This window comes from Convolutriloba macropyga, chromosome 9 (assembly GCF_964194025.1).
Source record: "Convolutriloba macropyga chromosome 9, txConMacr16.3, whole genome shotgun sequence".
Classification (NCBI taxonomy): domain Eukaryota; kingdom Metazoa; phylum Xenacoelomorpha; order Acoela; family Convolutidae; genus Convolutriloba; species Convolutriloba macropyga.
Genome location: NC_134476.1, coordinates 40,798,547 through 40,815,395, shown reverse-complemented (window position 1 = coordinate 40,815,395; position 16,849 = coordinate 40,798,547). Strand labels below are relative to the sequence as shown.

The 16,849-nt window shown below is 36.5% G+C and overlaps 3 protein-coding genes across 10 annotated transcripts in view; 2 read left to right on the top strand and 1 right to left on the bottom strand.

The window, feature by feature from the left end:
* The window catches only part of LOC142345782 (ADP-ribosylation factor-related protein 1-like), a 247,986-nt gene that overhangs the window by 61,727 nt on the left and 169,410 nt on the right, over window positions 1-16,849 (top strand). The window lies entirely within an intron of this gene.
* LOC142345783 (ubiquitin-conjugating enzyme E2 A) overlaps window positions 1-16,849 on the bottom strand; it is a 177,287-nt gene that overhangs the window by 117,960 nt on the left and 42,478 nt on the right. The window lies entirely within an intron of this gene.
* Window positions 1-16,849, top strand: part of LOC142345779 (innexin unc-9-like) — a 72,889-nt gene that overhangs the window by 16,835 nt on the left and 39,205 nt on the right. For 5 of the 8 annotated variants that reach the window (XM_075398117.1, XM_075398116.1, XM_075398119.1 and 2 more), the window contains 6 exons: window positions 3,781-3,970; window positions 4,240-4,703; window positions 4,960-5,129; window positions 5,534-5,594; window positions 10,547-10,715; window positions 11,121-11,748. In XM_075398117.1, coding sequence (XP_075254232.1) covers window positions 3,781-3,970; window positions 4,240-4,703; window positions 4,960-5,129; window positions 5,534-5,594; window positions 10,547-10,715; window positions 11,121-11,644 — 1,578 coding nt within the window. In that variant the 3' untranslated portion in view covers window positions 11,645-11,748. Of the gene's footprint in view, window positions 1-3,780; window positions 3,971-4,239; window positions 4,704-4,959; window positions 5,130-5,533; window positions 5,595-10,546; window positions 10,716-11,120; window positions 11,749-16,607; window positions 16,717-16,849 lie in introns of those variants that run through there. The other 3 variants (XM_075398113.1, XM_075398114.1, XM_075398115.1) reach the window with 2 other exon arrangements.

The following is a 16,849-nucleotide window of genomic DNA, read 5'->3' as shown; positions in this document are numbered from 1 at the left end:
CATTTTTTATACCGGAAAAAGACAGGGCCCAAATAGAGGTGGCTTTTACTTAAAAGCCGGCATGTGTGGTGAAGCAATGCATTGTTTTATTGATACTTGTGTTAACCAAAAAAATGGGTACGTTATTGAATTGAAACTAAACTGGACAAGTGTTTGAGTACACATGACAATGGTTTAAAACAATTAGTTTTTTTCTCAGTATGGGCTTGCTCATTTTGCACGTTCTTTATCCTCATTAGCGCTTTTTGGTCGAATCTTCCGTCTTCGGACAAGTCGCTATCGTAAGTCGTTTTTTCTTGCGCTTGCAGCTCCTGCTGTTGCTGTTATTTGTTGCTGTTGTTGTGTTACAGCGAGTGACTTGCCTCGGTAGATTTGCTCCTCTTGGATTCGTCGTTCTTTTCTTAGATATCCAAAAATATTTCCCCCGTGGAGTGATTCCACACACCAAAAGGAGCTTTACTGGTGCCTTTCCAAGTCGCCTTTTGACGTTTTTGTGGAGCAATTAACTAATAAAGTCTGACAAACAAATTGATAAGGGAGTTCGGAACAAGGCGAACAATTTATATTAACTTAGTTCAATTTGAAATGTCAGAAAATAAGTGCAATAAATTAATTTTTTAAGCTTCGGTGGGCTGTTTTAATTTAGATGACCTCGAGGTTTTCCAACACGGATTATCTTTGTCTTATTTGCCTTGCCCCTGATCGCGCCACAATTGTGTGCCTCTTATCAGGTATTACTTTGTCTTTCAGTACACCTATTTCGGTAGGGCCGGGACGTTGTGCTAATTTGGTCTATCTTTATTAAAAACTTTTTTCAGTCCCAAAATTTTGTTTTTTTGAGCCCTAGCGTTAGCGCGCATACCTGTTTGAGGCCTGTCAACAATCGGACCTATTTGTTTTACCCGCAAAATTTAGTCTGCGAAAAATAGAAGTGTGATTAACAATTGTGTGAACGAGTAAAGGAAATGTGGCGTGAAACTCTTGAACTAAATTCTACACTCTTCTCCTGAATAATCGCGAAAGTTGCTCTTCGAGTAGGTTCAGTTTGGCCAACTTTACAAAGTTTGAGATTTTGCTAAATTGAATTTTGCTAAAGATTCGTAACCTTTTAGGAAATCAATTCACTGCCTTACAAACCTCCAATTATCCAATAACTTTCCTTCTTTCGTTTTAAATTTGACATCACAAGTTAACTAGAGAAGTAACTGTATTAACTTTCTAAAACTCAAAATTCTGATTCTATGTTTTCCATTCTGATTGTTGCGTGTGCTTCAGCCTCAATGGTCACTCGTTCAGGATACTCAAAGGGTCACGATTGAATACAGTAATTTCCTGAAACAACACTACAACCCTTTTTGTCTATTTAGTGGATAACTTCACAAACAGTTCTTTTCTCTTATATAATCAGATGATTTAACGGAATAAGAGGATAGAACTATTTTGAAGTTATCTAACCAGACAATAAGGGTTATAGTGTTGGTTTTCAGCAAATTACTGTATTCAGTCGTGACCCCTTTGAGTGTCTTGAACGAGTATGGGGAGCTTATCGATGGCAATTGCTGGCTCTGGTGAGTACCCGGTCCGATTCGGGGAGCACGTGGTGGGTTTTACAGTCGCCCATTTGGAGGGGGCAAAATTCATGAGCCCCAGCGTTGCCCAAATTATCATTTCAAAAAAGGCGGCCAAAGCATCGATATGCAGCTATACTCGAAACTACACACTGGGACTTTGTGCGGGAGCTGCAGAAATGGCAGAAAGAGTTGGTACGAAGCAAGCCAATTCTTACCGTTTACTATCAATCCTATACGGCTATCTGTTACAAATCCGATGTATGACGCCATAGCCTTAGTAGCACTCATCAAAATAAAGAGATTGTGACCTTTCTCAACGCCGCAAAATAGGAGAAACTGGAGGGTGGTGAACGAAAACTCAATTTGATTCAGTTTAAATTTACTTATTTTATATTTAAATATAAAATTTATATTTAAATTTTATAAGTTCAAACTTATTAAAATTTACTGGGTTTATATAACAATGGCCTTTTTTTATTTATATGCATTTCCGCTGTTCAAGTTTCAAAGCTCCGGAAAATGGTTTGTTTTGTCTAAGTACAAAATTATGTTATAGGTAAGCTTTGTATGAATATTATCCTAAAAAAGTGTTAGCGTGGAGTTCAGCCCTGTTAGCGTGGAGTTCACATACCAGATCGAGTTGTCATCGCAGATCGGCCCTCGTTGCAAACATTGTGTACGGATGGGTACTGGCTTTGCGGCTGTGAAGGCAGAAAGCGCCCTGTATATTCTCACTGGCGTATTCGCTGCCTCGAGCTCCACAGGTCGAATAATATTTTTTAACTCGTTTAGAGCTAGAGGTTAAGGGTGTATTTGACTTGGAATGAGTTTTCTTCTATTGAGTGGTCTTGGTTACAGGCACCCGAATTGCCCACCCGGTTTTTCATCCTCCGCCAAATCCGTAGTTCCTGCCTCGATAGGTAGACGTGGCTTTGTTAACCGAAATTTGGAGAGAAAGCAGTGGAGAACTCCTAATACTCTGGTTCCCCAATTTCCAGAAATATTACGTTCTCATAAGATCCGGCAAATGAGAATTGCCTTCATCTTTGACGTCTCTAATTTTGAAAAGACGACCAAGAGTAAAGCAGTGCCACTCGAAGTAACTCATGATTGGTACTTAATTTTAAGACCTGCTGAAAATGAAATGATTTGTTTTCTGGGCCAGCTAGTTAACTCAACTTTTACCGTGTTTTATTATCTATTTTAACGTTTGGCCGCTTATCTTTCTCGGCTGAACTAATTGTCGACCTCAAATTCACTCAGCTTAGATACGCAGGTTAACTTTTTGTGGTATCGGGATGCTAACTGATAAAATTGAGTACCCTTAGGCACGAGAGAACCGATCAGAGAGAGATTTGCGGTTCGGAAAAGCAGCGGTTCGTTAAATAATTTAGTGATAGTTTGAGAGAGCATGCTGACACGTTGAGTTCAACACATCAGGTGAGTTCAACTTCTATTGGGTTTCCCCCAACTGTTTTAAGTTATGTTTATTTTTTAGTTTTTAACAGGATTATATTTGATTGCTTTAATTATTTCTCTGCTTTGTAATTATATTCTGGGATAATCCTCAACTTAATTCTTTGATTTAAAGAACCGATATGTGCTTTGTTGTTTTAATAGCTATACTTTAGTGAAATATTTCTCTCATTACTTGGAAAAGAAAATAATTATTAACTGCATCAAACATTTTGTTTACAGCTTTCAGAGAGCAACGGGGACTACAGTCGATACTTAAATGTCAGAAGAACTCACTTCTTCAAAGAACCTTTCATTTTTGTTAGTTTTGAGCGCTAGCCAGTCCCCAGCTAGAAGCTCTCTAACAACAAAAAACAAAATTCTTCACATGAAAGGCAGTCAATACAGTCCATGACAAATTATTGAATATTTTCACCTTTTGGTAAAAGATCTGTACTCGCTAGAAAGTAGGAGTAGCAATAGGCTTGAATACATTAAAACAAAATTGAGCACTTTTGATACTTCTCAATACTCAACCTGTTTTGAATGTTCGGTCATTTTTCAGGCAAAAATTGTTGCTCTTTGATAACGTGCTGAAGGAGAAGTTCAGTCGCAAATGGTACTGAAATATGGGAGCTTCCTGTGCCTCACAGAATAGTTCGAACCTTCTTGTTTTAAACTTTCATGTGCCTCTTGAACTTCTATTTATTTGGGAATCAAAGCCTCATCTGAATGTATTTTTGTTTATCTGCAGTTGGTGGGTGACGTAATAGACTGTTGGACAGAGGCACAGTACAATGGCCAGTGGGTGAAGTACACAGACCAGATGTGCTGGGTGTCCAACACTTATCACCTGCCAGAGGACATGAGTCCAGAGGTGGGAAGGGGCACTGAACACATGTATGAGATCAAGTACTACCAGTGGGTCCCAATCATACTTGCCAGTTAGTCATTAATATTTTTACCTCAGATTTTTGAACTATTTTAAATGAATTAAAGAGCAGCTTTAGTTGTTGAGCCGCGGCTATTGAGTTCCGATTGCTATTGCAGGTAACCGCATATAATCGCGGAATTCCTGTGCCCGTTTTAGTAAATGCTAACATAGTGGTCATTTTAATGAGATTTTTTTGCTACCGCTGAGAGCTAATTGTTAGGGATGAGAAAGATGAAAATAGTACAGAAACTAAGTTCATAGCAATTAATTCAATTTCAGTGCAATCCCTGCTCTTCTTTCTACCGAGCCTCTTATGGACTGCAGTGGCCGACAGTTCAATAGACATCTCGAACATAGTCTCCGCACTCAGTGACAAATCCCACGTGATTGACCCCGAAAAGCGTGACAAAGCTGTGAAGAACCTATCTCTTCAGTTCCACAGGTACATCAAAAACAGAAGACAATACTCCAAGACTCAACTAAGTGAAGTTAGACGAAAGCTCCGAGAGACGAATAGTTTCTGCCTGACATGCGGAAGTCGATATGGCAACTACTTGGGGCTTGTTTACTTGTTGACAAAAGTGCTGTTTGTGTTCAACGCGTGGGCACAGTTGTTCTGCCTGGACTCCTTTCTGGGACCCAAGTTCCATGCGTATGGGTTTGACGTGTTGCAGAGTATGTACGATGGGGTTGATTGGACAAACAGCAAACGATTTCCAAGAGTCACTTTGTGCGATTTCTCCGTGAGTTGAAATTTGCCTTTTACACTGAAAATTAGGAAACCATTACGAAAGAAGGTGCGATTTAAAGTCGCATCTTGACTTATAATTTTTTTTCACATACAAATCGATTTTTTATTTTCAGATTGGTATATTCCGGGAGAGAAATACTCGAAAAACAGTAGAAAGATTTTTGCTCCTATATTTCTTTGACTATGGTAGGATCTGTTCAAAACACCATAAGTAGTAGAAGCACATGTTTAACCTGGTTTGTGTTCAGGTGCGTAAGATGGGCCAGATCCAACCAGTGACAGTGCAGTGTGTGTTGTCCATCAATCTGTTCAACGAGAGGATCTTCCTCTTTGTCTGGTTCCTACTCATGTTCATGGCAATCATCAACACCTCCAACTTCGCACTCTGGATGTGGAGAATCATATTCAGGAAGAACAGGTAACCCTATCTATAATCACAACGTATAATAAACAAGGAAATTAAATTAAATTTAAGATTTTGAAAATTGAACAATCAACCTATTTTAATTGTTGCTTACAATGCAATTTCCGAAGAGCTTTTTGTCGTGATATCTTTCTAGTGAATTATTAGTTTCAGAATAAAAAGTACCGAAATATTTTGGCAGCATTTTAAAAAAGTGACTGCATTAGAAAGATCTGAATTTAAACTGGGCTGAAAAGGCCCGAACTCAGTGTTAAAGTCTTACAACCTAAAGATTTGCACGACGAATGACCCCGAATGCCTGAAACACATGGAGATATTGATCAAGTACTGATTTCTGCTTCTCGGATTGTCGTACTACCTTGGTATAAATGGAAGGTGAAATGTTCTCTTTTGTTCAGATACGAGTACATAAGGAAACATCTCACACTCATGGACAAATTGGATTCCAGCAAAAACATTGTAAGTATGATATGTTATACTGTTTTGTCCTCTCTATGACATCCTCTTTCATTTATTCAAATTGGCCTTTCCCTTTAAAAGATTGGTATATTTTAACTACGATTTGACTACCATATAAGAAAGCAGTTACAGTAAAGACAGTCGACACAAATTGCGGAGCTGTAACGTAGAAAGTTTGACGAACATTTCTTTCATTTGGAACAATTTCATTTGGAAGTTAAAGGCGAGGCTAAATGAAAGCCTCCTCGTTTTTAACATTCGATTTAATTGAGTTTTGTTCTTCTTCTACGATGTCAATCCTGTTTATACGAATTTTCTTGTTTTATGACCTCTTAGAACTGAAGAAGCTACAATACACTATGGTACCAAAAAGCTTCGTACACTGGAGAAATTAGAGTTCGAGTGAGTTCTTTACTAACGAGTCATTCGGCCTTTAGCTTTTTGAACAGCTAGTAGACGGTTTATATTGTTTTCAAAATATTTTCGAAATTTCTTATTCCATTTTTATTCCAATTTTTCTAAAAGAACTCGGTTATCGTAATTGCTGCTTTAAAATTGTCCAGAAATTTTCAATTGGATTCAGATAGGGACTATTTTTGAGCATTCCAGTACCTCCAGCTGCTATTATTTGAAGTGACTGGTGATCTTCGATTTATACACAAGAGCGTTATCTTATTGAAAAATGAGGTTTTGAAAATGAAATTTTCGCACAATTCCTTTGCTGGCGAGGCCTCGATAATGTCACTTTTTGTAACCTTTTTATGCATGCTGCTATAATTCAAGTAGCTTTTGATTTTCGTCCGTAAAATTGTATATTTCGAATCGCAACAGCGTGGCGAATAGCAAAAGAACGATGTAGTTTAACCAATTTTTCTTTGTGCCTAGTTTTTATTACCCCTCTGTGTGCTGTAGACCGAAACCGCCTATAATAACTTTTGAAAATTATCAACTTTGAAAACCACCAACCATAAAGTATCGTTGGATTGTCACTAAGATCGCTCAAAAAGTTGTGTATGTTGCCTAACAACTGGTGCAGTTCCACAAATTATCAGCTTAAGTTGGATGCTTTAAACTAAACAAGGAGGCTCGGTAATGTGCGATCGCACATAAGGTTCCGAGCCCGCTCATCTACAGTTTTGGCATAATTGTCTACCAAATGAGGAACAGATAGAAAAACACAAAAATTCAAGTATTATAAAAAAAACTGGTGTATGAACGAAAAGATAGCCTCCAAAGCAAATAACTCAGTGGAGTAAAAAATGATGCATTAGATTGATGAGATATGCCGATATTAAGAAAACGAGCGAAGACGAATGGCAAAATCAAACAACAACAACAAACATTAATTATATCAAAAAAATTATGTCCGTTTTAAAAAACAAAACTTAATAACAAAGTCAAAATAGCGTCAGATAAAACTGAAAACAAACAAAATAACTTGTACTTCACCAGAAAAAACATGGTTTTTCACCAGTTCATAATAATGCTTGGTAACAATTAGACAAAAAAGAACAGAGACTTAAAAACAATTAACTTCAAAGTAATGAAAACCATTAGGAATCAGCTAAAATATCCCATAGGTTTACAGTTACCAATGCTTCTATAGAACGGAAGTAAGAGCTGTCGGTATTCACTTTTTTTGCAGTTACAAAAAGAACAACAAATAGACAACAAACAAATCAATGAAAACTTGCCAGAAAAAGTTTTGGAAGCCGTAAAGCCATACTTTGGCCCCAAAAATATGTTCGATTGCACCTTCGTTGAAAAACAATAATGTATTTTGTGACCGCCAATTAATGAAACTAAGTAAAAATCAGACAAGAAAAGAAAATTCAAAATTATGTAATAATTGTTTTTTTTGAAAAAAATTTCAAGACATGAAAGCCATCAATTACTAAAGGAAAAATTTGAATAGGTTCGTCCATTTTTCCAAAGGAAGCCCTTGTGACCTGCAATTATCCAGAATATGTCTTTCGTCTACAAAAAGAACGTCAAATATGACAAAAACCAAAAATTCATTTACTTTTTGTGAAAAACCCGTGTGGAAGCCAGTAAAGTCATAACGAATTCATTAAAAACATTAGATTTGTGACACCAATCCCTTTTCACACCTTCCCTTAAAATGTATTCTCTGACCTCTCATTAATGAAACTAGGTAAAAATTAGACAAAAAAGAAAAATTATGTAATGCTTGTTTTTATCGAAAAAAATTTATTTCCAAAGACATGAAAGCCATTAATTACAAAATGAAAATATTGAATGGGTCGTTTATTCTTCCAAAGGAAGCCCATGAGAACTGCATTTATCCAGAATATGCCTTACGTCTACAAAAAGAACGTCAAATATGACAAAAATCAAAAATTAGTTTTTTTTGTGAAAAACCCGCGTCGAAGCCAGTAAAGTCATCACGAATTCTTTATAAACATTAGGTTTGTGACACCAATCTCTTATGACACCTTCCCTTGAAAAAAATGTCATCATTAACCTTTAATGAACGAGGCCAGGTAACAAACAGACAATAGAAGGAACAAAATTGCGAAGTTGAAGTAATTTTTTTTTTATTTTGGAAAACAATTGTTTTCAAAGGCATGAAAGTGAAAGCCATCATCTTTGTTCTTATATTAGAACATCTGCTCATCTACTCTTCCATAAAAAGCCAATCAAATCGGGTCATTTTACAGGAAATTAAATATGACTAAAAAGACAAAGTGAAAACGACAGTTAAAGACAAATTTAAAAAATTCAATTAAATTCTTCGAGAAAGTATTATCGAAGAGGTAAAGAACGACAATCTATATCTTTAAGGATTAAAATATCATCAATTGTTTGTTTTTTAACGCAAAAAATTTGATATATGAACTGCCAATATCGTGATAAATTGACAAAACTAGAAAACCTGAAAAATGGGCAAATATATAAAAATAACAAAAAAATTGTAAAATCGAATAGTATCAAAACCAGGACACCATAACTTGAGGCGTAAAACCACAATAAAGACTAATTTTGAATTCAGCAGAAAGTTGGAGCACTCTTTGATTGCTGACGCTAAGCTACAAGTTGACCAAATTATGAAAAATGGAGGCAAAGTTCAACAAGCCATTTCTTAAAAATCAAATATTTTAAAAGTCAAAGTGACCATAAGCTTTCAAGCAATCAACTAGATTAATTAATTTGGAGGAAAGCAGGAAGCCAATAGGACCTTTCACTTGTGACCTTTGATTTGAAATGTTCTGTTTTTTAGTTTATATAAAAATATCGAATTTTTTATATAAAAAAACCGACTGATGACAATCCGAATTATTTTTGGATTGTAACGGTCCAAGATTGGTACAAAACTAGCCCTGCTTATGCTGGATTGTCCATTAAGAATTTTTAGAATGTCATTGATATAGCTATTTTGTTAGTTAGAAAACCAAAAATAATTGCTGCGTTTTTGATAATCACGAATAAAGTTAGCAAAAAACAGCAAAGTTTTATTTACAGAGCACTCTCAGCGGAAGTTGAAGCAGAATTAGCCCACTTTTCAGTCTACAAGGATTGTGTTAGTGGTGTTTGGGTGTGCACTTCCTGCAAATTTAATCAGAGTGGACTAAAGAAACTTAATTCGGGCTGTTTTTGATGAAAAAATCTGAATTTTGTAAATATTTAGCCGGGAATTTGTGACAAAAAAATGAAAATAGCCGACCATATATTTTGTCTTTAAACGTAAAATCAACAAATATTTCTTGAAAAATTTTATTAAATTATATTAAAATTGGCGAAGTTTTAGTCAAAAATTCCGAAAAAAGGTGAATGAAATCAACGGAATTCACTCTATTTTGTCGAAAGTTTAAACCTCGATATCTCCCTGTTAAAAAACGAAAATCAACAAAACCTTTTTAATTCCATATTCTACGCTGCACAAGCTTTCTATTGAAACCAGTCCCAACTCTCTACGATGAATATATCAATCGGCCAAAATTGACTGAACAAAAAAACCCATTTGAGTATATAGTTCCACCCCCCCCTCAAGAGGGGTCGGAACAAATAACAAATCAAGCAATGTGAACGCAAATTATGAAAATAATGGCTTCTGCGACTCTGTCGCACAGAATTTTCCAGCAAGCTTAAGCTAGTCGAAAATAGTTTTCTCCCAGCGATTAAAAGCTTTAATTTCCATTACCAATAAACAGACTGTTTGAACTTGCTTTTTAGAACTGCTGTTTAGATCTCTAAAGATTATCCTGCTGATAAGATTTGATAAGCAACACAAAAACTTTAACAACAGTTGATTAGTTGAGACAAGAATGCAAATTGAGCCAATATTAAAGTAAATTAAGCACAATTTATCTAAATGATCACGAATTACTTTTGTTCCCAGGTTTCAAAGCCTGTTTTAACTTTTATTAAACAAAAACATGCATTATATGTCACTAAATATGCAGGTCAAAACAGAAAATATTAAAATCTTCGATAGCGACACGTGAGATATTTTTTGGTTTTTTTGTCAGCAGGATTCATGTCGCAGTTTGTGTCAAGATCACTTGAAGCCGGCTTTTTGTTCATTTCGTTCATGCTATTTTTTTACCTGAGTTGCGAGCGTGAAATCCCTAGCAAAATGAGTTTTTCCGCACATTAATTGGAGATGTTGGAGCCCACCCAGTATCTGTCAATTATCTATCTATTGTAGTAATATTGCTCTCGCCAGTCCAACTAATTTATAGGCAGTCGATACAGCTGACATAACAATTGACAACTGACAACGAACTGTGTATCTTGTTACATGTTCAATACCCAACGCCATCATATGTTGAAATTTTCGTGAAAGCTGTCGATGTGATGATTAATTCAGTTCATGGTTTGCAAATGATTAGGTCTATACTGGGATGTCTGCGTGCTGGTTCTCTCAGTGGTTGAATTTTCCTTGGGTGAATTAAGGTGTTTGCAATCACAAACTGAGTAGAATGTTTTAGAATCTGCTGCGTCCCTTCGTGGATTCCTACCTGCAACATGACGGAGTGTTCGTGATCAGACTCATGTCCAAGAATGCCACGTCTCTTGTGATCTCTGAGATGGTCGCTGCTCTATTCGACATCTTCATTGAAAACGGAGCAGCAGTCAAAGAGGGCGAGCTCACACCTTGTAAGTATGGAGCTTTCCAAGTTTCGAAAGACTTATTCCAGCGGACTGTTTGAAATTCTGTGGGAGTTACTTTATCGTCATCAATCTAGTTGTTCAGCATCCATCGTCGCACTCATCCGACTCTGCCATGTAGCCTTAAGGGTGGTTTTGGGTAGTAGTGAACTTTGCCCCCCCCCCCGACCGGTTGAAGCTAGATGCTACGCTCCGTATTAAGCTACGGATCGACCCCCTCCTCCCCCCCCCCCCCCAGTTTATGAAGTTCAATTCAAATAGGCATATCTTTTCATTTATAAATTTGCAGTCTCTCTGGGTTTTGACTCGGAACTAAATTGGTGTCTTAAAGGGTGCAGTTGTGCTGCTACTTTTGCGATCGAAACATAAATTACTGATTAGTTTTCATTTCAGCTATATCCCCCAAAAGTTCCAGTTTTGGTCTGAACAGCCGCAAGGGCTCATTGCACAAATGGGTTCCACGAAAGGGATCCATGCCACCATCTTATACCTCCTCAGGGTTCCGACCCAACCACTTCCCCCTCGGGGCTAAAATGTCGGACGGACTCATGGACGATATTGATGATGCACACAGCGGTGACTCCTCAGAAGCGGGTGCTCCTACTGCGTATCCCTCCAGAAATGAAGTCATGTTAACCCAAGACGACCTGGCTTCGATTCGGCGACTGCTGAAACACGAACGAGCTCTTGCTGGGACCAACGCGCCAGGGCATCATCATGTGAACAACCCGAGTGGTGGAATTCGTGGGATGCAGCCGAGTGCTCCGCCTGTGAGTTCAGTCGTGGCCAATAACTACTCGGCTGTTCCCACTATGGCTGCCAATGCATACCCATCATTCCCCCATGATGACGCTGCTTTTGACCACGACACTCACCCGAAAGCACGAGAGGCTGCAATGTCAGCGACCAATATGTAGATGAAGGCTAAGTAAGATGTGAAAGCATTGTTAGCTTGCACATGCAGTCATTTCTCAACAGGATATAATACAGTTACAGGATACGGGTATATTTTATTAATAGGTTCGTTTGCGAAATAGCTCATTTGAATTTTCAATTCAAGCTTTCAAATAAAAAAGAGCAACTGTGAGCAAATTTACTACATGTGAATATTTACTATCGATTCATGTGAAGTAAAATCTATTAAAAATCTAAATCCAACAGAAGTTTTTTGTTGAATACAATTGGAATCAAGTTTTTTGCTCTAAATAAAATTTAGTTTCCTATCCCTTGCTAGATTTTGTTTCTTGATTTTTTGTTCAGGCATTAATAGTCGCAAAGTTATAGCCGGGCCTTCTCTTAACTTTTTTTACTACTCGAAGAGGATTGTGTACTTTTAAGGTTTTTGAGAAGAGGTGTATTTGTTGCGTTGAGGTTTTCTTGTACCGGAAATACTATTTATTCACAAGGCATTTTGTCCTAAAGTGAGTAAAGTTGCCATGTGAACTAATTATTTCTGAGTGAGAGACGTTTTGTTCAAGCGCTGCGTGGATTGAAACCCGTTTTTTCGTACATTTGGCCAGTTTGTCAGTTTGCTGTTCTTTTTTTGTAGAATTATTTTATGATTTATGCTTCATCAATTTGTATCCCAATATAGCGTTTCAAATGTAAAATCGAAAAATTGACTCGCATTTCCCAATTTTTAGTTAATTTTTGGCTTTTTTCAATAAAGTTTTTGAAAGGAGTGTTTTGTAATCAGTGTATATGACAGAGTCCCTTCGATAATCGTTGCTATGAACTCCTCTGTTTTAGATGTGTCGTATTTTTGTTTTTATTAAATTTGAATTAATTTAAATTGGTTGTTTTTGTCCAATTTTTGGATTTTTGTTTTCGTTGAGATCTGATTTTACTTTGTAGAATGTGACTTTCTATGCACGGTCAGGGATCTTAAGTTTGTGTTCGTGATAATCAAATTATTTTTTGAAGTTAAATGTTATTTCAATGAGAATTTGTTCCTGCAAATTGTTTTTTTAACATTTTGTCTTATGACAAAATTCCAATTTTCCGAAACTTCGAGTTCTGTTTTTGTTGTTTTATTTTGACAGGAGTATGGTTCTGCAATTTTATTGAACCTACAATGTTAGGTGGCCTTTTTTCTACGAAATCTCTTTGCCTTTAGTTTCATATTTTCTGCTTTCCAGTTGTTATGAACTTTAATTTTGTTCTCGGGTTTCTTAAACTATTTTTCGACTTTTTAACTTGAATTTGAGCTCATTTTAACAAAGGTGTCTCCAACAAGGGAGAGGTTTTGGTATAAAAATTTTTAATGCTGTGCCATCAGAAGTAATCATCTATATTCCTGACATTTAGTTTTTATTTTGTTTTTGAATCTAGATCAGTTTCTATATGCCCTGCCTTATTCTTTCGCAATGTTTATTGGATTGCTGATTTTTGTTTTTGACGTGTTATTTCTTGAAGGTTAACCCTGTCGTTTTTAAGCTTATCAGTGTTGGTTCATTTTGAGAGTTTTGGCGATTTAACAATGTTATCGGATCTGTTTCTCTTAATACAAAATTTTCGATTTCAATGTTTTCCAGCGATTTTGTTAATTTTAATGTTTTGTTTTTTCTTAATGGTTTTTTAATTTTTACTGTCTTGAAGATGTCATTCCTTTCTTGTTGATTCGAAGTGTTTTTTTAAGACGTGTCCTGGGCTTACCTTTTATCGGGAATAATCCAGGTTGTCTTATGGTAGACTCAAGAATAATATTAATCTTAAGGCTTACCTGACTAATTAAAGTTCTATGCTTTAGTCTGTTACTCTTCTATAGGAGTACTAGTGGACAGCGCACGGCCCCCAATGCTACGGTCTAGACTTAGCCTCGCATTTTATATTTCACGAGAGGAGAGAGATGCATATACTTTATTGTTATATCAGGTCTGTCTGACTCTAGAAGTAACCAGCTAAAAGAGTGAAGGAAGAAATACAACCAATTTTTAGGGGGAAAGAATAAATATATTTTTATCCAATCACGATTGAGTATTTCAGTTTATTTATTTTCTGAATAAATATTTTTAAGTTCGTTATGGATGTCAATCAAGATTGACTCCATCTTTCCGGGTTGTTTAGTTTTTGAAAAGGTTTGTCTGAAGCATTGAATTCATTCTCTTTTCTTTCTTTGTTTGTACAATCTCGAATAAGTTCATGAACATCATAAACCACAAAATTATCTATTCCATTAACTTTTGGATTGGCGAAGTGCAAGGGCTGTCCTGTCAAACGGCGACGTCTTCGCCCGCGGAACGATAGCTTACACTACTACATCTGACCTTCCACTTCACCAAAAGCATGTGGAGGTCTGCTGTTATGATGTCCTTTCTGCGTAGTGTAGACCAACTTACCTGATTTGCTTCGAAAGTATAAGTGTTAGCTGTTGTATGTTAAAAGGTTTATAGTGTTATCAATCGTTTTTTGTTTTCGGTTCAATTGTATTGAACTCAACTTGTGGTTCATGTTAAATTATTTTACCTATGTGCTCATGAGATCCTTGTTACGATTAATTTCAATTGTTTGTTTTGGTGATAATTTTACAGGTATACATAGTATCTCTTCCGGTTGGAGAAAGATAAAATTTTTTTCTTGTAAAAAGTTGTTCGTTAGTATGTGTTTTGAAGTGTTAGATGTTAGTTTAATAAAAATGGATTCTTCGTGGTTACCATCCACAAGAATCGTAATAAACAGCAACCGAACATATTTTTGTAAGTGTTCCCTCACAATTGTGTTCTTGGCAGAATTTATTTGAGGACAGTAGCTGGTCTGCTTTATGACGCAAAGGTTTGTTGGAAATGGACCGAGACGTGTTTGATTTTGATCTCGTGAGATCGAGTGTTCTTGCATATTCTTAGTGTTAGTTGTTAATTATGTCGTTATTTGTTGTAGACTTTATTCTCCAATATTTTAAATTCCTACTGTACACACTGCTCCTTTCGTGCCGTGTTGTGTCCGTTCCTGGCGTTTATTTGTTATAATTCAGTTGAAAACCACTTCTGATTATTATTACTTGTAAATGTATTTTTGTTATAAGTTTCGAATTGTGAAATTTTCGAATTAGGTGCTATTTTTGTAACGGTTCGAATTTTGTAGATGTTTTTCTGGTGATTATAGAATTAGTTTGGATTATTAGTCTGGTGATTATATTAGTTGGGAGGTTTGTATTACTGAATTAGAGGGTTGTAATAAGATATACTGGTTATTACAAATATTGTTTATAAATGGGAATAAAAATGGTGAAATTTCTTGAATTTACAGTATTTTTGTTTGTTTGGGTTGGTTGGGCTGCTGTTTGAATTCCTCGAACTCTTTGAGGAACTCCTTATTCTGGACTAGTAGGTCTGCTAGAGCGTTTAGAATATCTATTTAATTCATTTCCAAAAATGTTGCTGAGACTGCTGTACGGACTTCTTTCAGTCTCGCTTGGTACTCTTCTTTCAGTCACGCTTGTTATAATATTCTACATATTTTTGTACGGTTTCTTCTGGTACACTGCGTGTATGTGATGTTATAATTTTCACATGGTTCCAGTGCTTCTATCGGTCACGCTTTCAGTCACGCTTGGTATAATATTCTACATATTTTTGTACGGTTTCTTCTGGTACACTGCCGTGTATGTGATGTTATAATTTTCACATGGTTCCAGTGCTGCTATCGGAACTATTAAAGGTTTTTTTTGGATGTTCTGTCGGTTTGAAGTTATAGTATTTTTTCAGGGGATCATAGTTTCGGATTGTTCCCTTAAGGTATTTTGGTTTGATAGTATAAGCGTAGTTGAGGAAATATGGTGAAGTTAGTTGATCATTGATGTATAAATAATTTCCATGTGCAATTTTATCCTTGAAGAAGGTGTAATGTATTAGATTGTGAACTAATTTTGTTTCATGTACTTGGAAATTATTATTGTTGACGTCTTTAGATGTTGGTTGTAGGAAATTAGAGCTTAGTTGGAAAAGTTCATGGCTATAGATCTTATAGGCAATTGTCCCGTGATGCCTTTGCTATCACATGGTCGAGTACGCAGCTTCGTGGTATAATGAATTTGTGGTCGTAATTATAAAGGAATTGTGGAATTGTTCTGCGAGACTATAAAGCTGTTTTAGTTGGATATAAACTTTGGTGTGTTTTATCTCCTCCCAAATTCTTTGTACTATATTTCACGGTCTGCGTATTTTCAGAGGGTATCGGAGGAATAAAGTCGTGACGATGCTGAAGCTTGCCAAAAGGCTCGATATGAAGTGTATGTAGTTTCGATTCATATGGAATCTTTGCCCAGTTCAAGAAAGATGATAGCGGGTTGTAATTTGCAGAATTTGGCTCGGAAGAGTAGATTGGGTCATTGTTATTAAACCAAATTGTCTCACTGACTGCTTTATCTGGTGATTGTTCATAAGTGCTCGGGTGAAAGAAGCTTTTTGGATTATTGGTGCGTGGAGTGACAGCATGTGGAAACCTTAAATTGCTAGTCTTTAATTTTCCTGATTGAACCATGACCAGTTGTTTGTGATGTTCGATGATTGGATTCTTTCGTGGTTTTCCAAGTCTGCCTTGTGAGTTTACGGGAATTGTTGTTGATATTTCAGTTGGTGGTTCTGGCATGGGTGGTGGTGGTTGTACTGGCGGGAGGATACCGGCATGGGTGGTACATTCTTGTATAGTTGTTAAGATCCGCATTACTACTGTGATGGTATGGATTGCTATTATATTGCTGGTGTAATATTGGGGTGGACTGACATAGTGGAGTGGCATCAATTTGTTGCGATTGATTCGCAATATTAGCAATTGGTTTACGGTTCGGGTTAAAATAAACTTCTGTAAAGTTATTATTCCTGGCTTTTGGAACCTGTGCGGCTATCTGTTTAAGTTTGTTAGATACCGTCTTGTGCCTTATAGGTTGATCTTCGGGGTTGTCTATCTCTACAACGAGGTTCTTCGGTGATGGTGCGTTATCTTTGGTCTCCATCGTTTGGGTGCTAGTGTCAACGATGGTTTCTGCTGGGCTTGTTTGTCCTGAGCTGATCTCTGCTTCCTCTACGGTATAACTGAGAGGCGAATCAGGGTGGATTCCGCTTTTGGCCAACATACAAACCTTATAATTTAGTAATCAATTATTCAATGTTTTATTTTGTGCTTTC